This window comes from Seriola lalandi, unplaced genomic scaffold (genome assembly GCF_002814215.2).
Source record: "Seriola lalandi dorsalis isolate HSWRI2012SDOR001 ecotype SW California unplaced genomic scaffold, Sedor1 jcf7180002054671, whole genome shotgun sequence".
In the NCBI taxonomy this organism is placed as follows: Eukaryota; Metazoa; Chordata; class Actinopteri; order Carangiformes; family Carangidae; genus Seriola; species Seriola lalandi.
The window spans coordinates 443,751-471,264 of record NW_019525224.1 but is presented as its reverse complement, the minus strand read 5'-3'; the positions used below and the strand labels follow the sequence as shown (position 1 = coordinate 471,264).

The 27,514-nt window shown below is 40.3% G+C and overlaps 1 protein-coding gene and 1 long non-coding RNA gene across 5 annotated transcripts; one reads left to right on the top strand and one right to left on the bottom strand.

The window, feature by feature from the left end:
• The first annotated feature begins 435 nt into the window (after nt 1-435).
• On the top strand, nt 436-26,224 carry dyrk4 (dual-specificity tyrosine-(Y)-phosphorylation regulated kinase 4). Of its 4 annotated transcripts, XM_023421322.2 has the most exons (15): nt 436-576; nt 1,176-1,245; nt 16,145-16,228; nt 17,937-18,089; nt 18,303-18,453; nt 18,705-18,868; nt 20,120-20,256; nt 21,063-21,203; nt 22,039-22,177; nt 22,417-22,498; nt 22,652-22,824; nt 22,908-22,968; nt 23,147-23,276; nt 23,424-23,581; nt 24,328-26,224. In XM_023421322.2, the coding sequence occupies exons 1-15, from the start codon at nt 545-547 to the stop codon at nt 24,597-24,599; spliced, it is 1,947 nt and encodes a 648-aa protein (XP_023277090.1). In that variant the 5' UTR covers nt 436-544; the 3' UTR covers nt 24,600-26,224. The 4 variants fall into 4 exon arrangements, with proteins under 4 accessions (XP_023277090.1, XP_023277091.1, XP_087034107.1 ...); XM_023421323.2 differs by lacking the exons at nt 436-576; nt 1,176-1,245 and adding an exon at nt 5,769-5,909; XM_087177981.1 differs by lacking the exons at nt 436-576; nt 1,176-1,245 and adding an exon at nt 9,360-10,012.
• On the bottom strand, nt 5,470-12,241 carry LOC111666096 (uncharacterized). Its single transcript, XR_002761561.2, has 3 exons — nt 12,110-12,241; nt 9,945-10,025; nt 5,470-5,620 (listed from the first exon to the last, which is right to left on the bottom strand). It is a non-coding gene; the product is annotated as an uncharacterized LOC111666096 (long non-coding RNA).
• Nucleotides 26,225-27,514: the final 1,290 nt, after the last annotated feature.

Sequence of the window (27,514 nt, the reverse complement as noted above, 5' to 3'; positions counted from 1 at the left end):
CACACCATATATATACCATTTTCCATCACTTAAACTCAATCAACCCAGCAATAGGTGGCAAACCCCTTCCACCCAGTAACATTAATTATATATCACTTACTCTTATTTCCGGGTACTTTAACATTTTTCAAATTAACATTTACTTTTACAGTTTCTACATATTAACCTTGTCTTGAGTATAATGTATCTTTTGAAGCATCCAGGTCGAGAAGTTTTCATTCCATATTGTGCAGTGACAGGATGGTAAGTACAACGTTACTGTGACCTACAGTATGTGGTAAACATATATCTCAGTGGGGTACTTCCCTTTGTCCGGCGCTCTCTCCCTCATTCCCTCTCTCCTCTCTGTCTCTTATACACATCTGTGACTACTTAGTGTTGCGAGTATAGCAGCCATTGTGTTTTGGATAAGCCGGTGGTGGTAACGCCCCGCGGCACACAGGCTGTCAACCGTGTGTGTTATCGGGCTAGAGCCTAAAAACTAACTACTGGGCATGTCGCGCATGACCGCTTCATCACAGCCACCGTGTTGATTTATTTCACCATGAGCGCGCCGAACAAGTCATCAGAGAAAAGGTTAGTGCCACGCTCACCTGTGTCTGTGCGTTTAATAAATTACATTCTCTTTGTTTGTTTATTTATGTTACACGCCATACTTGTGCAGACTTTCAGAATGACAAGCAGAAATAATATCCCTATTGTAGCCTTTTTGAAAAGTTTCCTGGAGCCTGATGCGACTATTAGCTGTGTGTATTTTTCGTCAGGAACCATTTACAAAAGTTCTTTATAGCTTACACATGCTGAATGAGACACTTAACACTCCCGGCAGTTCATCAGCAGTTCAACACCTCTATAAAAAAAAGACAGCGCTGGATGTGTTTAAAATAAGACAAATGTGCCCAGAAGGTGTCAGTGTAGTTTATGCCTAAGTCTGCTCCAGTGGAAAAGGCTGTCAGTTTGTACAGCTGTGTCTGTCTATAAGAGAAAATAGCTCACAAATTCATGTCATGTTTTTAATGTGTCAGACAAGGTCAAGAGTAGTGTAGACAGTAGATTTGTCTGTACAAGTGTTTTATTTTTGAACCATGAAGCTAACTGATGGTGCATGTGCAGTATGTGAAGTTATATTATTATAATGTAATATTATACATTACTCATATTTTTCCTTTGGACAGGAATGGCTCCAAAAATAAGCTGGATAAACTATTAAAGGAGAGAAAAGGCACATTTCCACTGCTGATCAAGGTAGGAAGACAGCCATCCATTTTTGATAAATGTATTTAACATATTTGTAAATATTTGTCAATATTTAAATTGTGTACTAAATCTTTGAAAGACTTTTTTTTTTCTTGTCAGCCAGACGCTTAAGTATATTACTATAAGTTATACTGGTTGCTATATTTCTGTGGTGTGACAGTAGGCCACCAGGCAACTCTACACCCTGTGTTGTTGCGCAGGCCATTAAATAAATGTTATTTAGGTGATTGTGTGCACTCAGCAGAACTGATTTATTAGGGAACATACTCTGCCTTGTCATGTTCTTGGCCTGCACCACTGAACCATCTGAGAGAGCTGCCCTTTTCCCCATTTGCAAATGCTGGGAGATCAAAACTACCCAACCCTGAGCCATTATAGGGCCACATGCTGTATGTAACGTCTCCCGCTACGACCACCACCTGGGTTAACCCTACCATCCCCTCTTCCTGGAAAGTACCACAACTTTCAGCTCTGCCCTTCAAGGACAAGTTCACATAGCAGTGGACTCATTCAACCCCCCTCCCTTCCTGCGAGAAGGGATTAGAGTGTTTCAAAGCCCCCTCGGACCTCCCTCATTGAGCTCCTATAGGACACTTTCCTACTTACTGTTGATTAAACTTTTAATACAGTTTGGAGCTCTTGCCATCAGAGCAGACAAACCAGTGGAGCAGGAACGACTAAATCCCCTTGATGACATTGTACAGGGCAGTGCTGGTCCACTCACTCTGAAGATACCTGGGCTCAGGGTTTATTCAGGCTCTATTTATAACAGCGACGGTTTGATGAGGAAAAAAGACGAATAGGGATGAAAAACAATGTAGATAACATGAATATGGGGAATGAGGGACATCAGATTTCCTGTGCTGTGAGTGAATGAGGGAGGGAGGGGTATTTTAATTTTTGATTTATGGATGAGTAACCACAATAATATGAGTCAATGTAATTTAAAATATACATATCAAATCAAGCTCATACATTGCTGTGCTGTCTTATATGTACAGCATTGCACACAGCAGGGTATGTCTGGTCAAAGTCGTCAACGCTTAATACCATCATGGCTGTTTTATTTGCTCTGATCTCAGCCAGCACTTGAAGAAAGGCCCCTCAGTTACACATTCTCCTTAATTAGCAAGGGCACTGCCAGTAGGTTGTTAAGCCAAAAGACACTTGAGATAAGAGCACTGAAAATCTTTGAACATCAGTGAGAACTTGGAAGCAGTGTCCGAGGCATCATTTGAAGCTATTACGGTTTCTGCTGTGAGTGTGCTCCTCTCTCAGGGTGTCAGTTCAATAGCTTTTTCAGTGTTTTTCTTTTTCCAAGTTAGGATATGAGTGGAGAGCATGTGCGTCATTACAAAATGCAGACGCAAGCAGCTGCTCTCAACAGATGCAGCGCACCACTTCAAGACGTGAAAAGCCCTGAGACTGTAGCTAGCAAGGCATTTTCATTTGATATGACTCACTACTGATATCCACCTTTGGCATTTAAGCCTTTTTTTATATATCAGAAAAAGCTGTCAGATCCTTCCGGTAAAGCGGTACTTTATACTGCATGGACGTACATGACTTATTTTTGGACATTTGTCTACTCTACTAAGTCGGGTCACTAATCTTCTGTCGTTCAACTATTCAGTTTATTAATTGAGCTCTACTTGCAACCTCATACAAAAACATTCACTACACTCTATCAGATCACGACCTTGAATATTTTTGTGTACTTCATGACCTGCTTTAGAGTATTGTTTGACAGAGCAGACCCATACACCTGGCCCAGGTTTTACCCCCACACACTGTGGAAAAGGGAGGGTGCCTCCCCATTATTCTGATGAACCTTGCCCCTGATAGGGTTTCTCATCACAGCTTTGTCCCTCGTTGACACCGGACCCCCTGGATTAAAGCCAGTCATTTGGAGGGAGAGCTCACGTCTGCTGAATTACAGGCTGATATCAGTGTCACTGAGCACAGGGTTCAAACTGTGCATCTGTGGCTGTGTATAAAATATATTTCAACCAATATAAACTTGCTTGCAGTCATTTTCTAATGACCTCTCTTACTTACGCACACGTGAGTATAAGACTGTGCAGCTGAAGTTGTGTCCATGTTTGCATTGTTGCAAGCATTCATGCGTACCAACAGAAAAGGCCCCTGGCTTGTTGTCGGAGTCATCACATGCCCCTTGCTTCTCAGCATGTGAATCTTCATGTTCTCTTAGCACCATAACAGAGCCAGGCATAGCAGCATCCTCAGTGGTGTGGATGACTGTTATTCCTCCCACTGGTCCACACAGGACTGTGAAAGCCTGGCCAAATACTGCCATGGCTGAGCCCATTCGTGCTGCTGTGTCACAGCTGCATATTCCCATGGTGAAGAGGTGTTGAGGTGGTGCTCCAGAGAGGACAGCTGCACTGAGACCCTCCCTGAATCTGATAAACATTAATTGGATTTACAAAGAATGCTGGGTAAACAGCCACCCAGGGAGTTTTGTTAATGAGTGCCTGGCTTGTTTGCATGAAGTGTCTGTTTTCCTTTAACAGTGAGTCATGCAATACAGAGCTGCTAAACATGGTATGCCAATGTCCTCCCCCATTGCACCCTCTCCTTCCATCTCCATAGGCTCAGGAGCATTGTTGTGTAATAACGTTATTTAAAATACTGTTATATAAGAGGAACGGTTGTTGCTACCTTATTAGGCTCACTGATTCCTTTGTGATAATACAGTCTAAATAAGATGTTATTGGTCCTTTTTATTTATGGAGACAATCTCTAATATTACCACTGCAGTTTCTAGAACATCAAGTGCTACCACCAATAATACTGAGAACAGTAACTGGATAAATAAAGTAATTCTTTAACATATCTACAGCTTTAGAAAAAAGGTTTAGAAAAAAGGCAGACCAGTCAATTTGCCAGTTGTCAGTCCATAATATAGAAAGATCAAATAAGCAGTTAAATTGTTTCCTGTGATTACACAATTAACCTTATGTAATCATATTGTACTATTTTAATCTCCAAATGTATTAATTAAGAAATGTTGACATATTTAATTTTATATCCACCGAAGCCTAAAGTAAATAAAAATATAAAAGTAAAATAAATGTTGATTTACCGCAAAGCAGTTTGCAACTGTGTTTACACAAGTGCTTTGAAAAAATTTGTTTTCATTATAATTATTATTATTAATTCCATTTCACCTCCACTCACAAAGACTTATAATTGTGTTACATAATTGTGTTCACAGTAATCAGGATTAACCTTGTAGTCAGGCCTGTGTTGGTCTCACTGGCCGGAGTGTGTCAGTATATACCTGTAACATCTGCTGAATGCCAGTTCAGTAGATTACACCTGAGCCTCAGCTAATAAAGCCATTAGAGTCTAAGACAGGATCTCCTTTACACACTCTATCTATCCACTGTGTTTTGATGACACTGTGTGGAACAGTATAGCCTCTTGTATTTGGCACCCAAAGACAACAAGTGTCTTGGTCCCCTTTGTCCACATCTGCCACACATGTCATCAGATTAAATCCTGCAATTTGTGCTAATTGTTACAGTTCGAAGGCGGTGTGTTGTCTGTGTCAGTTTAGCTCGGACATAGGGTCTTTTGTATCCAGGTGGTGACAAGAGCGGATCACCTTGCGAAGGTTGTTGTGGAAGGTGACAGGGGAGTCAGTACTTATGGGGTGAAAAGAAGGGCTGAACAATGCTCACCTTACCTCGGTGACAAAGCTGCACATCACTCCTGTTGGCCCAAGGTGACAGGCAAAAGGTCTGAGACGACAGGGTGGTGGGATACAGGCGGGTATTGAATATGTTCAAAGATCTGAGGAAAGTAAAAAGAGAAGAGGCAAATTCTAGGAAAGTTCAAAATGGAAAATGAAATGTGGTGACTTGAGCTGTGTTGCATAGAGGTTTTGGTTCATTGGGACATCATCAAGAGCCATTTGAGGATAAGGTGTGTGGCCCCAGAGCTGCCACAAATACAAAGCCATCATCACTCACGCAGGTCTGGCTGCCTGAGCGCGTCGTCTCCATCCTCAGGTTCTCAGACCTGGCAGGGCACAGTCTGGGGCATTCGGGTCAACATCCACACTTCACATGATAGGGGCTAGAGCCTGCAGTGTTGTAAGCATATTCAGCACTGAAACCTATGACACACGTATTTTGATGATAGAGATAAACTCACACACACACACACACGCACCTGGTTCAAATTTTACACCACACCTGCCTCAGCTATCTCCCAAGTGAGCCAGTTATTTCATCTGATCAGCTTCATTGAAGCAACAGTGACGTTCTGTGGGGCGAGCAGAGCCAGACATGGGGCCCTGGGTCGGGTCTCATTCCAGGGATGGGAATCTGCAGATCTTAGATGAAAGAATGATTAATGAGGTAAGACTTCCAACTTTTGGAGAGAAAGACAGCTGATTGCTCAACAAAATATAGACTATGATGTCTTACCAGACCCAAAAGTAGAGTTTGCGGTGCGGGACATTGTAAAAGCTTCCTACTCGTTAACCTGTTAAGTATATTGAGTATTTTCTATATATTTTCTCTTGGGATTTGAACTGAACAACAAGAACAAGTATGCAAAACTGGGATGCCAACAATGGTTACATTACTGAACCTGATCAGGACATCAGTGAACTTCTCACGGTATTACAAAGCTACATCTACTGTATGTCTTCATGTTTAATATTTTCATGCTTGTGTTTGTAGGATATATTCAGTTATATATCAGATATATCAGTTTTAAAAAATTGAATTTCATTTCTTCTTCTGCTAACTGGTTAGATTCCTGTGTTACTTGACGAAATTCTTATACAAAAGATCGGCAGCCATTCCTGCATTTTCTAACTTTCTTGCCATATACACAGAAAGCAGTCTTGCTGTTTTGGGGGAAAAATGGTTTATAGGAGGATGGCTTTGCAGAAATGCTGTCAAGACAAAAGTAGTTTTTGCAGTATCATTGTTTTCTTTCTAGCGCTTGTGTATTGACTGGGTGTGTGATGGCTGTGTCTCTTTACTGTATTGCTGCAAAGAAAAAGAATAAGAGATGGTGAGAAAGAAAACTGAAGGAATAAGGTTTCCCGAGTATGGACTGATTTCAGTACGGAGCTATAACGGTGACTGTGCGGAAGAGCTATTTGGTGCATGGCAAGAAAAGGAGACACCTCAGTAATTAAGTGGTGAAGATTCCCTCTAATCAGCTGTTGGTTGTCTGACATCAACTTGTTTAGGTACTGGGAGACAGGATTAGTTAAAAAGGTAGACAAGCATTTTGTCTGTATTTTAGATTAGTCTCAAAGTGAAGGATTAATTTTTCAGACTCATGATTGGGGAAACGGAAAAGGCTATTGTTTATAATACCCCCATGGTCTAGTCATCTGCGAAACAAGGCCAGGGAAAGTGACAAGTGATCTGTGGCCCAATTCTGGCGGTTTTTGTGACAGTCTGGGTCACAGTCTGATAAAGAAGACAGACAGGACGCCCTTGTACATCTGTTTGTGGTTATGACAGTACATAAAATGATGAGTGATGTATTATAGAGCAGGAGAGGATTATGTCTACTTTGTATGTAGGCGGTCTCTATAGGCCGGCACAATTGACAAATATGAAGCAGTAGGTCAACCTGCACCTCCATCAACCATCCCACATAAACACACATGCAAATACACAGAGATAGTTAGAAATTGTACAGAAAATTAGATAATCTTTAGCACTGTGGATGGCTGTCAGTAAAAAATAAATACCAACATAAAAACATATTAAATAAATGAAAGGCTGGGTAATGATGGGTAATGATAAAACACAGCATGATATGATCATTCAGTACTGTATCATGTTATTTTCCTGTTACTCCAAATCTCTGATTCCATGCAATGAATTATTTATGTTTGGCTTTACATGTATGAAGAGTTTGTAATTTGTATCAGTGGAAACTTTTATTGTTTTGAAAATGTGTATAAGTAAATATAAAGATAATGATAATGATTAGTGCTGCAGTCAAAGATTATTATCATTATCAATTAATCAGCAGATTATTTTCTTGATTAATTTATGAATTTTCATATCAACTATATCGTCAAACCCTATTTGATTAGTAGTTACGGTGATTCAACATAACTACAAGGGTGATAGTTATATGATTTTATAATGCATTTTGTTATATATCTATAGCTCAGCCTCATCACATCAAGCCTTATATTATTTATTTTATATGTCCTCAATTTTGTGTCATACAGCCTTGTACTTCTCTCATGTCTTTACTTCTTTCTTTCTTTTCTCTCTTGTTTTTTTGTAGCGTCTGGTGGATGTAATGTAATTCTGTGTTACTTAAGCCACACACTTGTAACCCTCAGTTGGTACTCTCTATGCTCAGAGTGCCTGTGTGTAAGCACAGTGTGTGTAAGCTAGTCACAAAGTTTATATATCTTATATATATGTAGTTTATATATCATAGTATGAATATATATTTATGTTATTATTATTTTTCTTTGTTTGTTTTTTGTTGGTTTTTACCTGTTTGATGTTGTTGTTTTGGGTCACATTGATTCAATGGGTGGATTATGATACACGATACATGATATAGGCTACATGTACATATATATACATAGATGTCACATCAGTACAGAATCTGTCTCTTATACACATCTCCCATATCTCTCAGAAGCCTGTTGTGTGTCTAAAACTGCAAATGCTGCTGTCCACCTGCCAGCCAGGTCAAACTACCCACACTCCTCTCTGCCAAATGGCAGGAGACACTGATACTGTCTGTTTTGGCTGGCAGCTCATCTCGCTTGAGTTTGCCTCGTCTGGCAGCTGGCAGCGATTAGCCAGGGGCCGAACAGAATGTAAGGCACCAGGTTATGATCCTCTAAGAGGAGGTAATTTGGCCCTACTTTAACAGAGTCTCATCTGGCCTGGTGTAGCCTGCCCAACCACCTGCTGTTCACTCCATCCAGATCTGGCCTTAAGGATCAGAGACATGGGAAAGGTGTGGCCCTGAGAGGCCAATAGCCTGTCATAGGCCTCCATTATAAGTGGTTGTAGAGCCATGAATTAAATATTGTAAATTAAAAGACACAAGATGAGTAGGAAGGATACGGCAGCTACCCTTCTCTGTCATGTAAGAGTCAAGACTGGCTGACAGGACAGTAATGAAATACAGCACCCTGGTGCTTCATGCTACAGAAATAGCAACATTTTTCCTGTCACCAAAACAAGGTGATTTACAGTTTTTATTTTTGGTAGAGGGGTGGAGCTTGTGTGAGCAAAGATACTTGTGCTCTCTAAGAGGACATGTCCTTTACTATGAAAACAACATTTAAAATTAAATGTTGCATGTTAACCTATAATAACTTGAGTTTAAATAGAGAGTTGGTACTTAATCGTCATTTAGTCATCTCCAGAAAATACACCGGTAAAGAATAAAGCAGTACAGAAAGGTAATTACAACACTTTGTTCCCCCGCGACTACCTGCAGCATAAAGCTCCCAGTCAGCCTGCGTCCTGTCCTGCTGTGGACTCTGCAGTTCTCTGCTGCTGTGTGCAGCAGGCAAGAGGCCAGGGGCAGCCAGGGTGTGGTGGGATAAGCTTTCACCTATGCAGTATTTGTCAGCAAGACTGTAGCATCCCGCTGGGGTTTGTGGCAGCAGCCAAGCAAGTTGAGAATGGTAGATGAGATGATGGAGGAGGTAAGGAGAAGTGTGCGGTGGGGGTGAGGGGAGTTGGAGGGCAATATGACAGCCCCACCGGCTTTGTCTCCAGGATACAGTGGCAAGTGAGAAGGCAGAGGAAAGTTGCAGGCATCGGTTGAACCACATGGGAGGCCTATTAGAGCTGTACCTCCTCCCTGTCTGACTTCCTCAGCCCCATGAAGAGCCAACCTGGGAGCATGATGGGATCTACAGTGTCTACAGTACCTCTCTATCTCTCCTCTCTTTAGTCCCATAGCCCCACCCCGCCACCCCCTCTACCAACCTGCGCTCCCAGAGGCCTCTTTTACAGGAAGCTAAGTGCCAGGCCCCTGCTGATGTGTCTCCGGCTCAGGATGGGTCCCTTGTTGAGTCCCATCCATACGTCACTGACAGCAGCATAGACAGAGAGCACTCTCTCACCGGTTGCAGCAACAGCACAAAGCATCCTCTGAGTGTCTGTCTGCAGCCTGCCTTTCTATTCTGTCTGTATCCAGGAGCAGAGAAAATAATTTGGAGGAACCTGACTGGGAAGAAAACACTGGGGCACCGAGGTCTCAATCAACCGGAATATAACCTTATATGAGTAAACGATGCAGCGAAGCCAAGTCCAGCGTGCACTGGAGAGTTGTGAGGACTCACAGTAAGTTCTGCAGTAAGAAGCAATACAACATTTTTCCAGGATTTGTACACATCTAAAGAAGACGGTGGAACGTAATACTAACTGAAATTCTGTGACGCTCAAGAAGATTTTAATTTTGTCAAATGGACTCAAGGAGCAACACTTAGTTTCTAGACTTAAAGCAGCAGGAAATGCAGGCCTGGCATCATCATCATCCTTCATTTTGTTTCTGATGGTGTCCATTTGATCTCTGACCTACTGAGTAACTACCTCCCCTCTGACTGGAAATGGTGTCTAGAGGCTGAGGTGGGCTTCAGGGTATGGTTGTAGCAGCATGGGGGAGATGTGCTATGTGGGAAGACGGGACCTCACCTGCCTGCTGTGGTTTTAGCCTCCTCCACGGCTGCTGCTGGGGCAGGAACAGGAGGGTCCAACCTGAGGTATGTTTGGAGGCTGTAGAGGCAAAACGGGAAGAAATTAATTGTTTCCATATTCCTATACACCCACAGCAAATTCATATTCATATTCACATTCACACATTCCCTCTTTTTTATTTTTTTATTTCCTGTTCTGAGCAGTTAAGTCTCTCTATTTTTAGAATTGCTCACTGGTAACACAGTCCTTGTTTTGTCTTTTGTCATCTATACATAAACTGTGATGTTTAGTTTCATTAGTTTTTGGTTGTCATGGTGAGATATACGGTATCTGCATTGTTTTGTTCAAGCTGCTTCCCATTACCAATGCTTTGTCACCTGGGTGACAAAATGCACACAGCACAATAACTCTCCCAGGTGAACTGTGTCAAGGATTACTATGACCGAATTGCTTCCACTTTGATAATGTAATGTGAAATGTGTAACAGCTCGGAAATTTCAGAGCCAGAGCATGACTAGCTTTGGTTTAAGGGAATAGTTTGATATTTTGGGACATACGCTTTGCTGTCTTGTCAAGAGTTACATGAGATGATTGATACCACTATCATATGTGTTTGTTTAATATGAAGCCTTTAGTTAGCAGTTGCTGATCTTAGCTTAGCACAAGCACTGAGGGAGAAACAAACCATGAAGTTGCCAAGGAAACCAGCAGAAACCCCAGGAAATTACTGAGCCAAGCCAAGAAATAGAGAAAGCAAATAGGCGTAATTCTGTGGTTCTATGATAGTTTGATCTTTCTTTTCCAGTATCTTACTTACTTTTTCCAATTATGCTACAGTGCAGAGATAACATTTGATGCAAAATAATGTGCGATTGTGGCACATAAACATTGTGCAAACAAATTATGCAGCCTGGTGTGTTCTGCTTCGCTCTAATCCAGGTTGGATAAGATGAATGCCTCTCCTACTGCAGTCCTTGTCATTATTATTCAGGCCAGACTTAAAGGAGCCTTCCACTTCTGGGAGAGTGTTCCCCATCTCTCATCCCTCATTCTTCTGAAGGACCACTCCACCAGCAGGGGCCAAAAACACTTTGGCTCAACACAAAACCTGAAATTGGGCATTAGATCTTGCATGCTTGTTAGCTGCACATTACATAGCTCTAGCTCCAGTGATGTTACTTATTGTGTTTATTGTATGGTTAACTCCTGAAATACAACTACAGATTAAGGAATAAGGGAATAGATTAGTTGAGAGTAATAATGCGGGCAGGAGCAGCTTCATGGATAGTTGCTCCTCCTGTCCCATGGCTGAGGCTGATTACTGAAGTGGCTACTGCTGTTGCGTAACTGCTGTCATCTAATCATATTCATCTCCTTTACTTGTTCTGGGCTCCTCAGCACATGGAGCCACTGAGTGGTTCCCCCCCCCTGCTGTGGGTATTAGTCACTGGAAAACAAATGTTGTCTTCCTACATTTGTATCATGACGGCATCACAAGGTTAATGCTGTAATGTCTGGTCTCTTGTTACGGAGAAGGATAAGTTGCGATTTCACATATCAGTGTGCTCAGGGAAAAACCTTGTTACACTTTTGTCATGCTCAACTTAAGTTTAAGGATATTAACTGCTGTCTTCTCTGGGTAAACTAAAGTTCTTTCAAAATCTGTTGGATGGCACAAAAATGTATGGAAGCCTAGTCAATCTAAAAATAAAGCCATTTTCTTTGTTGCTGACAGATGACAACATTTCTTCACCTGGCAGAGATGATATCATATGAATAACAGTGTCAAGTTTTTCTTCTTCTTTTAGTAAATGTTGGCCCAACGGATTCTGACATCCAGAGTTTATATGTCACAAACCTAAGGAACCAATATAGTGCTGCAGGAATGACGTATTTTTTGTGTAGGCCAACCTGGAAGTTAACATCACCATGGTTCCCTCAACGAAAAGCCAATTGGTTTTTAACATTGTTTTTTTGATTATTGCAACAACAACAAAAAATGCAAAATTAAACAAAAAATAAATAAAAGAAACCTGGAACCTTGCCAGTAAAGAGAGCGAGAGTTTGGACTAGCACAACCACTGAGCCTGCTTCAGCCACTGCCAGATACATGCTTACAAGCTAACAAACATAAACACAAAAATGATGCTAGCTGTATTTACCGTTCTGATACGTCTGCTACTCGCCGATTTGGGTGGACAACATAGTCTTCATCTGAGTCTGGGTTTGACTGAGGCTCAAACTTGTGTGGCTTTCCGATGTTTTCTAACAGAGACAGTTTGTTTCCTCTAAAGTTTAACCGTCTTGATAGCTTTGCTCTCTCACCTGTCTACCTAGCGCAAGCAGCGGTGGTGGGCGGGGCACGAGGCCTGATGAGGAAGTAACTCTGGATGCACTTACAGCCCTTTTTCAGTCTTTTTATATGGGAAAAACACGTTAAACAAAAATATTAACGTAAGTATTTTTATTGTTGAGAATGTTTATGGTCAACAACCCAGACGGCTGTTTGGCCCTCACTGTCTGTTTCTGTAGTTTTCTCATTTAATACTTATTCAAAGTTCTAAAAGGTTCCAGCCAAATTAGGATATTTAATATTATTTAATTCCGTCACTATCGTCTGTCTTTATTACAAAATAAAAGCACTGGGTTTTCCATCCTTTGACGTTGAAAGGTTTGAGACTCCCTTGCCCATACAGTAGCTCAGCAAAGTAAAAGCCAAGCTATCCAAAACTTTACATTTTATTTAAATATTCAACAACTGAGTATATATTATATGCTGTTATAGTCCTTTATATAGGATAATACATAGGATAATGCTGCTGTGAGAGAAACTCTTGAATTAAGTGCTTCATTGAAAAAAAGCTAAATGGTCAGATTTGTTTCACTTGACTGAAGACAGACCAGCTTTTCTGAGACTGCGTGACACCCCTCTGACAGTCTGAGAGCGAGCAGTCTAAATAACATTTACTGTAAATGAAGTGCGCTCGAGCGCTGTGGCCAAGACGTGCATGCGTCGGTGTAGACCCTCTCTGTACAGCGTCGGTGTTAGAGAGCGCATCAGTCACACAGCATGTTGTAGGTGGACGACAGCAAACCGATAAAAAAACAAATCTATATCGGGACAGCCCCAGCTGTCAGCGGCTGAAACCTGAACAGGTGGCTCCTACAGTATCTTAGTAGAGCGCATCAAGGCGAGACCCTCAACAGCTTGTCTCTCCCGCTAATCTCTTCTCTGACGACAGCGCACTTACCCTGCGCGCGTAAAACCAGGAGCACGACAGGTTTGGATCGGTGGATGTGATCAGTCATCAGGATTTTACTCATCAGTGTTGATTCAGTGTGCATCACGAAGTTGGACTTGCGGACAAAGTATCTTGGTTTTGAAGCTGGATTGACAGAGTTGGATACAATGACTCTTTCTTGGATTTTATAATCTCTCCTCGGTGTTTGGATTGTCAAGCAGCTGTAAAGACCGACATTGATAACAAAGCATGTTGCCAGAAATAAACAAGGTGAGGCACTTTGGTTGGTTTGATGATTGGGAAAATACATTGTGGTTAATAGTAGTGTGACTGTGATACTCAGTTTATATTTATAGTACATTTTTTGGCATATTATGAATTAGAGTGATGTTTTTTTTTTTTGAAGTGACAGGGTTAGTCTGGTTATCTAATCAATGAGAGCGTTTGTATGTTGTTATAACCATTCTTTAGCCTAACTCCCATCATATCACTTTAATATTCCTGTATAGTGTCAGAACTTACTAATTTTCATATTTGCATTCAATTTTACACGGAACAAGAGATACTTTTGACCAGATACAGGGCTCCATATCTGGCCAATTCCATTTCAGGAGAAACCTTCTACAGGTATCCTTTTTGCTAAAGTAAAAGTCTGAACATTTTCTTTTTATCTTCATTGATTCATGCCAAGATTGTGAAGTCATTCTCACTTTGGAAATATTTCCATTTTTCCTCCACAAGTTATCCCACTTGAATGCTTATTTTGTAGTCCGCCCCCTTCCTCCTGACCACCTGCCAAGTTCGGATGAAAAATCTGATCCATTTCTATTTCAGTCGATGTTTAGCCTATTTATTTCAGCGTTCGTTGTGTTGACAGATTCTGTAAATCTATATGCGTTCTACTGTATTTTTCACACCTTACATGGAAACTGATATAAATAAATTTTGCTGTTTTTGGATCTTAAAAGAATTTAATTTTTCTACTGTTTTTAGTAACAGAAGTGGGAAACGCAGGAATTTTGACTTTGACGAACCCTAACAGCTAATACTTAACTTTTGATCACATGGATTGATCAGTGATTGTATTGACTTTGCAGACATTCTTCCCTCTGGTCACAAGTGATGCCATCAGGAATCAGTTTGTTTTGTACAGTGGAAGTGGCAGAGGAATGTCTCTATACATAGAAAAATGACCGTGCATGCCTGACAGCTGATAGTGTCAGTGAGCAGTTTTAAAGTTGATGTTTACCTTCAGTTACTCCTGGTTTTATTGCTTTGCTGACCCTCTGACCAACTGACCCTCGAGGACCTTAATGAGCTGGGATGATCCTCTACCTCCAGCAAAGACCCCCTGTCACATGGATACAGAGTCTGCGTTGCTCTTGACTTTTGTTTCTTTGTTTTTACTTCCATGTAAGTTTATCAAACTCATTGGCACATTTAGAGCTGATGCCGTCTTTCATGTGTGCTGAGTGTAGATGGACTGCAAATAGGAAACACAATATAGGCACGAATACAGACACCAATATCATTTAACACCTGCTGTTTTGAATCTCATCTTGAACTGAGAGAGGTGAAAAATCTGTGGTCATTCACTTACTCATTATTACCCTAACACCCAACACACTATCACATCTCAATCACATGTGTTCAGCTGTAAATTACTTCTTTATATAGTTTAGATGCTGACAGTCATTCATCACAGTGGAATAAAAGGTCACAGTCACATTTTTTCTCCAGCACTTGGACACATATTATGATGTCACTGGTTTCCACTGGCTCAGTGCCCTATAGCCAGGCTAACAGCAGACCATTACAAGTGATGTTTTGGAAGCCAACCTGCCAAAGTGACCTACATGACTTGTGCTGTCACTCACGGCGCTCCTGAGATTGTAACATGACTACACTATTGTATCATACCCTTGTTTGGCTACGTGTGGTTTCATTATCTTACTGAAGGACTATAACCACTTGAATGTGAAGAGCAAAGCTAGTGCGTGTTTCATCCAGTGATCAGTAAGTCTCAGAAGTTTATAAATCAGAGGTAAGAAGTCCGTTCAGTGCCTTATCCTGCTCTGCTGAGCTGTCTAAGACGGTCCAGTTCATCTCCTTCTCCTTAATTTACGACCATGACACTGACCTGATGTTGAAAGCTGTGTTAAAGCTTAAGACTATGATTGAGATGTTGTTTCCCATCCAGCACCCGTGGACAACACCCCACTCAGCCTGTCTCACCCCCTCCCTCCCTGCCTCACTGCCAGGCTGGCAGAGTGAGTTTAGCACATATCCCCATATGGGGCTAAGCTTTATTTCACCCATATGGTGTCACCCAACACAGTTGCACGCTCACCCACTGATTAATAAGGCACGTGTAAGCTGGCTTGGTGTTGGAGTGAAGCGTGCAGAATCATCCCAAATGTGATACTTTTTTTTTTTTTTATCAATTCAGTCAATCTATTGCTTCCCTTTAACACATTCAGTTAAATATTGCTCCTGCGTGCACAGGCTTGGAGGCACGTGTACATCCTCTGCCAGTCACATGGATGTGCACATGGGCACACACCTGCACAAGCCAGCAGGTACACAGAGAATAGCGAGGGGATCGTTGTTGCTGGGTTTTTGCAGAAGTAATCTATTTTAAGATCATAGTGCATTATTTTTGCCAGTCTGACTGCAACCACACTCATCTGCCCACAGGCTGTGTGTTTCTGAACAGACTGGAGAATACAGCCTACATGAATACGAGCAGCAGTTTCATTATTATTTAACACAACTGCTTTAATCCGTCTGTTTTGCTGTAAAATCTGATTGTGGAATGAATGTTTTATGCATTGTGCTGTACAAACAGTAAAAAACCACAGGGGAGGAGAAATGTGGTTACCCAATGCTTTTATTTCCAGCATGTTGTAAATAGAAAGCAGCATATTTTATAAATCCTTCTCATTCCTCCCACAGACATCACGACCGGAGCCCTTCCCTCACCCTCATCGACTCCCAGCAGAGGGAAACCGGCTTGGAACAAACCGACCCTGCTCACAGGTCAGCACTTCCCCTCTGCAAGATGCTGTAGCAGCTGATCCAACACACATACCAACCGTGCCATCTCTTCCCTTTAGTGTTTGATTTATGTAAGGTGTGCTTGAATTGTTATGAATGATGATATAAACACCCCCAAAACATTACTTGTGGCATAGTATTTGTCATTCTCCACTGCTTTTTCTTTTTATACACATGCAGTAAACTACACTCGTATACCTTCTCCTATTAGAAATCATTCCTAGCACACTCACTGATGTTCTGACATGTATCCTTGACAATTATTTTCTTGTTTTGATTATTAACTTTTGAATAAATAATGCATTTCAAGAATAACAGAGCAGCTCCTTAGAAAAAATGTGCCTCATTATAAAATATCAAGGGTGTTGTTCACAATTCACGTCCTCCATATGGACATGTATTAACTCCTAAGAATAGCATGGACTGTACACATCTGTCTGCACATATGTGATTATCACACATTTCCAGTGATACAAGAGCATCCAATTTAAACAGCATGCCCCCCAGTTATGTACAGGCACATAACTGTGTTTATTTCCTTTGCCTGTTGTGGCAGGTGCTTGCGACTATATTTAGCCCTATCTCTATGCGTCATAACCAAGTTGGCAGATCCTGCAGCAGCTCATAACACGTGAAAAATATCTACTGTATAGATGGGAAAGGGTTTTCCTGGAATGCTGTTAATAATTAATATGAAAGAATTTAATATTTTCCTAATGCAGTACATTGCTGAAGGCTATACAATAGCATGCAGGATGGAGAGGCAGCTCAGTTTTTGTTTTTTACCTCAAATTTGTGGAATTTCTGATCAGGGAGTAGAAACCTGTCTTAATTACACTCTACAGTGTCCATATTGACACAGATACACTTTTGTATAGGATATCTCATTTTTCCCACAGAACTTGGCACATGACAGAAGGCTAATTTTGCCCATCATTGCCAGGGCTGAGCCTTGCAAGGCTGTGACACATGTAATCGTGCTCTCAGAGCAAGCAGGATGGCAGCCAGAGAAAAGCAGGTTGCTGCTCCTCACCTCCCCTACAGAGCCACCACAGACAGACTCTGTCAGGACCCAGCCTCATGGAGCTTTGTCCCCATTTCACTGTCACCCTGATAAGTAATTCCAACTGCTGCCTGCTGGGGGTCCTGGTCACCTGAGCCTCCATGTACAAAACGCATGTGAAAAGGATGTAGATCGCAAGCTGAGAACACAAACCAAAACTGACAAGGTGCAGCTCAACACAAAGATGTACTCATGAAAAAATTAAAGGGGGTGTGACAAGCTTGTAGCTACACCTTAAAAAGAATAATGCATTTCAACTTCATACTTGCTGACCCACTCTGTCTGGTTGCTTTTATTGTATGTTTTCACTCGATGTGCTGTTCAGTATTTGTTGCTGTGTTGTGCTAAGATACAAAGGAGGTAACTCCCCACAGAGGAAGACCTTAAAAGCCCTCCAGCAATGGAAGCTGGGCAATTTCTTTGTTAGTTTACATAAATATTCTCATTGGTTTTGTGTATTGAAAGCTATTATTATTCACAGTCCTATAACTGACTGAGAGATCTTTTCTGCCCCTCTGTTATTTTGTCTCTCTTAATTGTTTTGATTTTATTTTATATAGTGAAGTTTCAAATGTGTATTTCTTGACCGAAGGCAATAAAATTAAAACAATCCTCTCTGATTTACAGAAGTTTGGCCCTGGTGTAGGGACTTTGCCTCAGCTTGAGCCACCGGTGGTCCAGGTGGTGGTCAGCAATGCCAAAAACCAGCACCAGCAGTCGGACAACATCTTGCCCCAAATTGCCAACAAAGGGGGCCAAAACAACTTTCAGACACACCCGGTGAGCCTCTCATATGGTTACATGTGTAACACTGGCAGCCTGTAATATCCTAGTAGCAGCTAGTTATGCATTATAGTGCTTTGTGATGTTTATGATGGAAGGATAAAGAAAGTAGCTTACACAGAATGAAGGTCACACTGTAGTTGCATTAACTTTTCTTTGCTCACAATACAAATCGACTCTACTTACGTGTGGTGTGTTTTTTGGGAACAGGAGGAGAGGCCGAAGCCTACCCAGCAGTTCACCATGCGGTTTGGTGCAGCAATGGATAAAGTGTCAGTCTCTCGCAACAGCAAGATTTTCAGCAACAAGCTGGAGAAAGAGAAGGCATATGAGGGACAGAGATTACCCATGTCACCCATAGGTATGTTATTAAGGATTAAATGAAATACAGCAGAATTAGAAAGCCACAGAGGCGTTATTTCACATTTTGATTCTCTTGGGGGTGTTTCAACACAAACTAACTAAGTAACAATTTTGATTCCCCTGATGTAATAAAAATATCATGTTGGCCTTGAAGCCAATTGTTCGGCTCACAATCCTCTGCTCTCAGCAGAGCTATAATCAATATGATAGTGACTCATACTGTCCTCCTCCTCTTACTTCCTGTTGCAGAGGCACTGAAGAACTTCCAGGAGCGGATGACAGAGTTTGAGCAGGAGGAAATCATGGATTACACGGAGGTCTGGTTCATGGGGCTGGGCTCTCAGAAGATCGAGGGTTCCCAAGGAGGACCACAGAACTCTGGATACGATGATGAGCACGGAAGCTACATCAGGGTAATGTGTTAGATGGAGTAGGATAGGACAGGTTTAAGCTTGTTAAATTTCATCTTAGCTATTTTACACTACTGCTGACCATTTTAGACCAGTACCTTCAAGGCACCATTGGTTTTGGTAGATGAGTATTGTATGAAATTAACTTGCTGTGTGGTTAAGTAGCCTAGTACCAAGCAGGGACTGTTAAGAAAATTCCTCCTTGTTCCTTTTGCTTGTGAATAACTTGTGAAAAAAAAAACAAACATAAAAATTATACATGTTAGCATTAGCTCTAGAAAAAGTTAGAAATCAGTTAACTCCCAAGTCTTACATGTTACATTTTCCAGGTGCATGAACAGAAGATTTTTCTAAACATTTGCTAAACTCAGATTTGACAAAAAAAACAAAGGCTACTTAATGTTCTCAGTGTTGAATCATGTACTGTAATCTTTAGCAAACTAAAAGAACGTGGGTTTTCATTCACGGCTAACGAAAACTAAAACTCATAGCTGCCAGGAAAGGAAGACTTGATTTTAAAAAACTGTAATGTTTATAAAGTGGTCAGCAGCTATGTCATGTAAACACAATTTTTAGTTTATTTGCTGATGCATACAAAACCAACAGGATGTTTTTTTAAATAGGGCCCAAGTTTGAGTCAACCCTATCAAAAAGCACATTTAAAGTGTGTACAGACATGAAATTGAAATCATTTTAAATCAAAAAGATACACTTGAAACCTGAAGACACGGTGTTGTGTATCATTTCACTCACTCACACACACGCAAAGACGTCCAAGCTGCCTAAGCTTAACTGTACCTGACCAGATGCCTTCGTATGACCTTAATCCAGCAGCTGCAGACATGAACCAGCCGTTCTCTTGGACTGACTTCATTGTTGAATGCTGTGTTCAATAAACTGCACCGAGGTCACCACACCCTTTAACAACAGGCTAAACTGTCCTGTATCAATCAGACAGTGAGTGACCAGCCAATTTTTAGACTCTTACATCTCTGTTGAGGTTCATCTCACTGTCACAGCTTTGACTCACAGTTACTGTAAAGCCATAGTACACTTTACCTGCACTAGTCCGCTGCACAGGTAATCATTTTGTATATCCTAAGGTTGTGATGTCAGCGAGTATATACAGTAACATGTATAATCATTAACAGTGGCTATTATATGAGTTCATTTTGCTGTTTTTATTTTATCTTTTATTTTCATTGAGTGAATTCCTCTCTAATATTCCCTGTGCTCTTGCTCTTGTTCTTCCAGGTGCTGCACGATCACATTGCCTACAGGTTTGAAGTGCTTGAAGTGATTGGGAAAGGCTCCTTTGGGCAGGTCCTAAAATGTCTGGACCACAAAAACAATGAACTCGTAGCCATTAAGATGATCCGCAATAAGAAAAGGTAAGCCGTAATATTTAATTCTGAAATATTTTATTATTTAAATTTCATTCTGATCAGTTCATGTTTGGACAAACCTTTCCTGGAACAGACCTTCAAAAAAACACCTGTATTACTAGGTCAAGTGCAATGTTGCTGTATAGAATAAAAGCTGTATGCTGAAGTTATTTTTCATATTCAAGGAGTCAACTTTTGGCATTCATTTGAGATCTGATACCCCGTTGTGAGGTTTTTTCCCACATGCCTGTACCGTGATCATTTTACATTTTAGGAGTCGGCCAAATCCTGATTTAGCATGAGAGAAGTCGGCACCTCTTGGTGTTAACTTACCTGTTCTTCCTCGCTGAGGATAGCAGTGGCAACAACTGCCTTAGTCCTTAGGTTAGATGCAGGAGGAGCCAGCAGGTCTGACCCTTACTTCAATAATGCAGAAAACAAATGGACGCAAACTGCCACGGCACTGCCGCAGGAGAACTCTGTGCCACTATGTGAGATAGCTATCTTAGATCTAATTTCTCCTGGGGGAGGATGGTGAATGATTGACATACAGAAATATCAAGGAATTTTAGGGATTTTTGTGCTGGGACAAACCTCCCTGTCAGAGAAAATTGAAAGGAAACATGTTCATATATAATCAAATATATATCAAAAACTTTCCAAGAGATATTCAGACATTTTGGCATGTCGGAACTTCACACACTATTCTTACCCGGCTATACCTAAAAATTCATAAATAAATCATGTTCAAATCCCAGGTAATATTGGTGAATTCCAGTATCTAACAAATTGTTGAACAAATTGTCCTGTAGGTTTCATCACCAAGCCCTCGTAGAGCTCAAGATCCTGGATGTAATAAAGCGGAAAGACAAAGACAACCTCCACAACGTGATCCACATGAAGGAGTACTTTTACTTCCGAAATCACCTCTGCATCTCCTTTGAGCTCCTCGGGTTAGTACATTCACTCGCATTCAGCATGCAAGCAAGCAGGCCTGCATGTTCAGAAAATAGTCTTACAGGAGACTATAAAGACATCTGAATAATTGATCTGTTCATCAAACGTATTCGAGGTCAGCCACCTTTCCTCAGGTACAACAGTAGGGTCTGATCCCTGTGCTGTCTTAGCAAAGACACTTCTCACTTGTCTCTAGTCATTACTTCCACCTCCACCTCTGCAGTCAGTCAGGAGTTAAGTGATTACCTGTGTACTTTAAGGCATCTGTGTTTTAGCGTGGATCGCTACTGATATCTATTTGAGGGGAGATAGTTTTGTGTATCACTCTGGCTGAATGACCTTTAGAGGACGTCTTGCACTGCCACCTTGTCTAACATTACTGTCACCGAATCCTTTAGTTAAGGCCTTGATTAGGGCCCTATCTCCTTCCCCTTCTTGCTTCATGGTGTGAAGTCTCCTGTTACACAGTCTAAAGAAGTTTATGCTTATCACAAGTGGAAAGAAATGGCAGGGGGACACACTGCATGTCTCTGTTCCTTTGTCAATGTGAGGACAATCATAGATTATTGTGCACTTGACAGTCAGTGGATATTCTATTATAGGTGATGTACAGTGACATCAAACTTAGCAGCCCTTTTTCAGGGCAATTATTTGAGTCCTTACTGTGCTCACTCTACTATGTATAGAGATGATGTGTGTAGACGGAAAAAGGAAAAAAAAAGTTTAAAAAAAAAGAAATATTGTAAGGGAAAATATTTTGAAGATTAATCCAATGTATTCTTTATTAGCATTACTAACTAACCATGCATTGCATTTTGTTCCTCTTCACAGGGTGAACTTGTACGAGCTCATCAAAAAAAACAACTTCCAGGGCTTCAGTCTCGCTCTCATCCGTCGGTTTGCCCATGCTCTTCTCAGGTGCCTGCAGATGCTGCACAGGGAGAAGATAATCCACTGCGACCTCAAACCGGTACTGACTTCTATTATCTGTAACACCTGGCTCTGTATTTGGAATACAAATTATTGGGCATGATTTAAAACTCAGTGAAACCTTATGTGGATCACACAGTTGAATCACTGTAATGCTGTGGGTCATTATCCTGCGAAAAGATTCCCCAGAACAATAGTGTGAATTTTGCTCCACCTTGTGGAGCATTGTGATACTGCAGCGTAATTCATGAAAGCTTTTTTGGTTTTACTTCTTAACAGGAGAACATCCTTCTGTCTCAGAGAGGGCCAGGGAACATCAAGGTGGTGGACTTTGGGTCAAGCTGTTATGAACAACAAAGGGGTAAGAGCATATAACTCCTTTGTGAGAATATGTAACAACCATTTTCACCATGTTGGGATATTCAAAGAAATGGTCTGGTTCTGTGAACATAAATCGTATATGAACTTATGCACCTTATTGTCTCTTTTTCCCTCTACTTTCCACCTCCATTAGTGTACACCTACATCCAGAGCCGCTTCTACCGCTCCCCAGAGGTGATCCTGGGTCACCCCTACAGCATGGCCATTGACATGTGGAGTCTGGGCTGCATCCTAGCTGAGCTCTACACAGGCTATCCTCTCTTCCCAGGAGAGAGCGAAGTGGAGCAGATAGCTTGCATAATGGAGGTAGGACGTGGACATAATTGTGTGTGTTTTTGAAATATGGTTGCTGAGTTGCTTCAGTGTGTGAAAGTATCCTGATATTACAGGTTCTGGGGATGCCTCCAAATGATTTTGTGCAGTCAGCGTCGAGGAGGAGGTTATTCTTTGGTGAGAATTTTTTTTCACCTAGATATTTTTCTTAATGTCTTATTGGGTATTTTATTTGATACAATGTGGGATTACTAGATGAGAAGATGAATGAATATCTCAGTGGGTTACCGCTTTGCAGAAAGTTTAAGATAAAATGGGAACAATCAGATAAACTGCTGCTGTGTTTTGGTTGCAGACTCCAAAGGAAATCCAAGGAACATCACTAACAGCAAGGGAAAGAAGAGGAGACCCAACTCCAAGGAGCTGTCAGCTGCTTTGAAAACTAATGATGTCTTGTTCTTAGACTTCATCAAACACTGCCTCACGTAAGTCACCTTTACACTTCTGCTAGATTCTGAAATGACTGCGTAAAAAACTGGATGTGACTTTTTAAAAATCATTAGGCTTCAATGGTACTGCATTAAAGTTCAAGCTGCACTTGCATACTTAAATTACTTCTCTGTGCTTGTCAGTTGGGATCCAACCAAGCGCATGACTCCTGATGAGGGGTTACAGCATGAGTGGATCCTGGAGGGAAACTTCAACAAAGTCCGGCCAAGAACCAGGCCGACAGTGAGGAAAACCTCAGACAGCTCAACCAGCACAGACAGACAAACTAATGGCAAGCCTGGTAAGAGTACAGTCCATTTCAGCATCTGTGCTGTATACTTAGAATAATAAAGACTGCAAAAAAAATCTATACAGTTCGGACTGAATGGTACAAGTTTACAATTGCAATATTTTATATTAGCATTTCATCATAATTACATCACATTTATGGCAACTCAAATAATAAACTTAAATAACAATGGTAACATAACAATATTATTACACTACAGACGGTAACACTCAACCTCAGTGTTTAAATGCACAAAACAAACCACAACAATACATCAGGGCTTTTGTAGCCGATTCACATCTGAACAATCTTTCCACTTATCAACATATTCTCAAAATACACTTATACTTGACAGCGTATTTAACAGTATAATCTAAACCTAAGATGCAGACTAAAGGGCTCAGTGTTATAGTGACATCAAGCAAATCATAAATTTTGGCTTTGACGTCATTCCAAAAACCTATCATCTTCCAGAAGTCCACAAAGCATGAAAATATGTTACTTTCCTCATGTTACGTTTCATAAATACTGCGAACAATCAAAAATATTAATTTCCACTCATGTATGCTTGTTGCCCTCCCAATGTCCACTTAATAATAACGCAGTTACTTTTTATTGAGTGAAACGGATTTCATTAATAATTCTGACTGAGCTGAAGAGGCATCAGCTGATGCCATGGCTGCAGACACACCAACAGAGTTCTTTTGTATTCACCTCAAGCTGACATTTTACTGTCCTTTGTTTCCATGGTACTGCAGAGAAGGTCAGCTCAGAAAGCAGCACTAACGACAAGCTGAAGAGAGACAGCTCAGAAACAGGAACAAAGATGGCACCTGCTGAGCGTCTGCGGCCCATCGGGGCGTCAGCGGAGGAGGAGGTATGTGAGAGCGAGGGCAAGCTCTCCACAGATACCAAACAGAAAGGAGGGGGAGAAAGGCCTGTTCACATCATAATCAAGCCTCAAGAAGAAGTGGGTGCAGAGAGAAAGGATCGCCAGGAACCGTCTCAGTGTTTGCCCCCTATCGTCTAACAGTCCAAGGGAAATGTGCTGCGTTCATGACAAGTGGGAACTGGGAATGTTCACACTCAATGTCCCATATCCCACCTGAGAATGAGCATTTGAAGTGGAAGTAAATGGACAGATGAAATAAAGTTTCATTTGTCTGGCCGTGTACACACAGAAAATGAAAAGATCCTTCATGCTGTTATTTGCTGCAAACATGTTGCTGCCGTGTCTACATGACGTCACAAAACAAAGTGTTAGAGAAGTCAGAACCAGAGACAAGAGTCAGATCCTGAGTCTCAGTTGGAAAGCAGCTCAAGCCGATGTTTTCTACTGACAAGTAGAAAACAAACCAGTTCCCACATGCCATGAACAAAATACTGATGTGTGGTTGGGATACACTGATCATCAGCTGAGAGGGATTTCTTCTATTTATTATTTTAAGTATGCAGTCATAGTGTAAAATTTTTATTCTGTGAAACTTTGAGTTTGTATGACAGTGACGTCAATCAACCAGTTGTATGTGTTTTTTTTGTTTGTTTTTTTATAAAGGAGTTGAGATGCAGTTGCAGGCAGACAGTGTGTTTAAATGTGTCACACTGGAGACATCAAGCTGTCTGCCACATAAGAATGCACTTGAGTTTAAATTAAATGGTTAAAATCCCATTTCAAAGTACAGCAAAAATGTTTTGCTGTCATTGTTTCCTGTATTATTTACTGAACCCATCTTTGCTGCGCATTGACATCTTTGATACACAGGTTAGACTTTTACTTCTCTGTTTCCATGTTAAAAATAAAACAGCTGACTTTAAAAAAGCACATTGGTAGGAAATCAATCTAATCTTTGTTTTTGCTTTTATTTTCTCTTGTCTTTTAGACATTTTAGCCTCATTTAAGTTTCGTAATGGTAAAAGATTTGAAAAATTGTGTGCAATAAAGGCTGAGCCAAAAAATGTCTTTTTTTAAACATAACAAATAAATATTTGTCATGTAGTTGATTACTACTGATTATTAATTGTTTTACTTATTTATTATGGAATATGTTTGATCCTATGTTTCATATTTGTTTAAGAATTTAATTCAACAATAATAAAATATGTATTTGTAATAGAATTTATTGTACATATTTCTGCTGTAATTTCGTATGTATGTGTAATACAGAACATATTTTAAGAAAAATATTTCAGATATTTGTTGAGGGTTTAGACAAGGTTTTACTTGTTGTGTTGTTACTGTATGGAAACATTTTGTCTGTGTTATTCATAATATTTTTTATATTAGAAACAAAAATACAATCCTATTATTGATAGTTTGTGCCTTGCAGTATTAGAAATCTTGCACTTTACTATTGTGTGTGTACATCTGGATTAGAAACCGCTGGATTCTTGGCTGTCAAACAGACAAGAGTTCAGACTACCTTGTCCTGTAACCTTATTTCACAAAACAATTTTTACATTATTTACCATGTTTTTACAATGATTTATGTCGTTAGTCGCCAACAGAGATCCAACTTAAACTGAAGATAGACTTGTTCCCTCACTATCTATTAGCTAAACCACCAGAGATCCCGAGAGGATAGATTGTAGCTGACGAAAGTCAATCAAAGTCATTTTTATGTCTTTTATGATGAAATAAAAAGTTGTTTCAAAGAACATGTGTTTTAATATTTCACAATTTTTATCCTCATAGTTATGGTTATGTGTGATTCAACCTGAAATGAAAGTGAGGCCTCTTTGGCACATTGTGAAAATCTAAATGTCTAAATGACATGTAAAGCATCTTTCAATATCTTGAAAAGTATTCTCTAAACTAGAAAATGCAATTTCTAAGAAATTGCTGAGGGATTGTTGCATCTGCATAAGCTGGGAGTATGGATAAGAATGCAAACTGTACTGTAAGCAGTGACAAAGTTTAAAATGTAAGTCATGTTTTTAAGAGAGTTGAAGTACACAGAGAAAGAACGATTAAGCTGCATTACCTCGTGCATAGCTTAAACTTATTTTTGAATTTTCCAAAGTTCAAAAGTTGTGTATGAGAAAAAATTAGCAGCATTATAGCATCTGTTTCCTCACAGGAAGACATGCAGATGAAAAGTTTATTAAAAACTGTTCACAGTGTGAAATGAATTACAAGCATGACCTTATCATTTATCATCAGCTCCTTAGAAAACAAATTAAAGTTTTTAGGCAAATTAGAATCCTAATTAACTGAACTAACATCAAACTGAACTCCTACATCAGTTCTCCATCTATCTGTGTTTAATGATTTTTAGTTTCATCTTTTGTTCATTTCATTGCAACTTGTAGATTCTGTGAGGTAATTTCTCCTGAAGCTCTAATCAGGCACTCGGTAAAAAGAAAAAAAAAATCGAATTCAACAAAAGATAAAGTATGAAAAGCTCTCCCTCTCCTGGTCGTTCTGTAATATCTCATGTTAGTCCTGCTCATGTAACTGCAGCCAATAGTTCAAAATATTTCAACCACTGTAAGGGCAGAAAATTATCGAAAAAAGATTAGGAACTCTTTCACTACAGCAGTATTAAAGAAGGAAACAATATCATAACAGTCCAACAGGCATCATATGGATCTGACAGGTGGGCTTTTAAAATCCTCTAGAGGGTGCTATAGTTTAAAATCTTCATCATATAAATGCTTTGGATTTTCTGTTTTACAGATAAGCTGCATTACACAGTTCTTGATGTGTGTATGAAAAATTTTAAAGGTATAAAAAGAAAGAAAACGTTTTATTTTCGTGACTCCAAATTAACTTCAACACTGGTCAGAAATATAGGTAGGCCTCAAGAAGGGGAGTTATTTAATAACAGATATAAATAAATAAATAAGTTTAAGACAGATTCATCAAACCTACTTTCTTTGATCTTTTGACTCGTAGTATCTGCGTTTCTGCACAGACTGAACATGTTCTCTGTATTTGGACAGCCC

Coding starts and splice junctions, on each gene's coding strand:
- dyrk4 (XM_087177981.1), top strand. CDS start 9,893: ATGGTTGTAGCAGCATGGGGGAGATGTGCTATGTGGGAAGACGGGACC. Junction 16,229..17,936: donor CAAACCGACCCTGCTCACAG/GTCAGCACTTCC, acceptor TCTGATTTACAG/AAGTTTGGCCCTGGTGTAGG. Junction 20,257..21,062: donor ATGATCCGCAATAAGAAAAG/GTAAGCCGTAAT, acceptor ATTGTCCTGTAG/GTTTCATCACCAAGCCCTCG.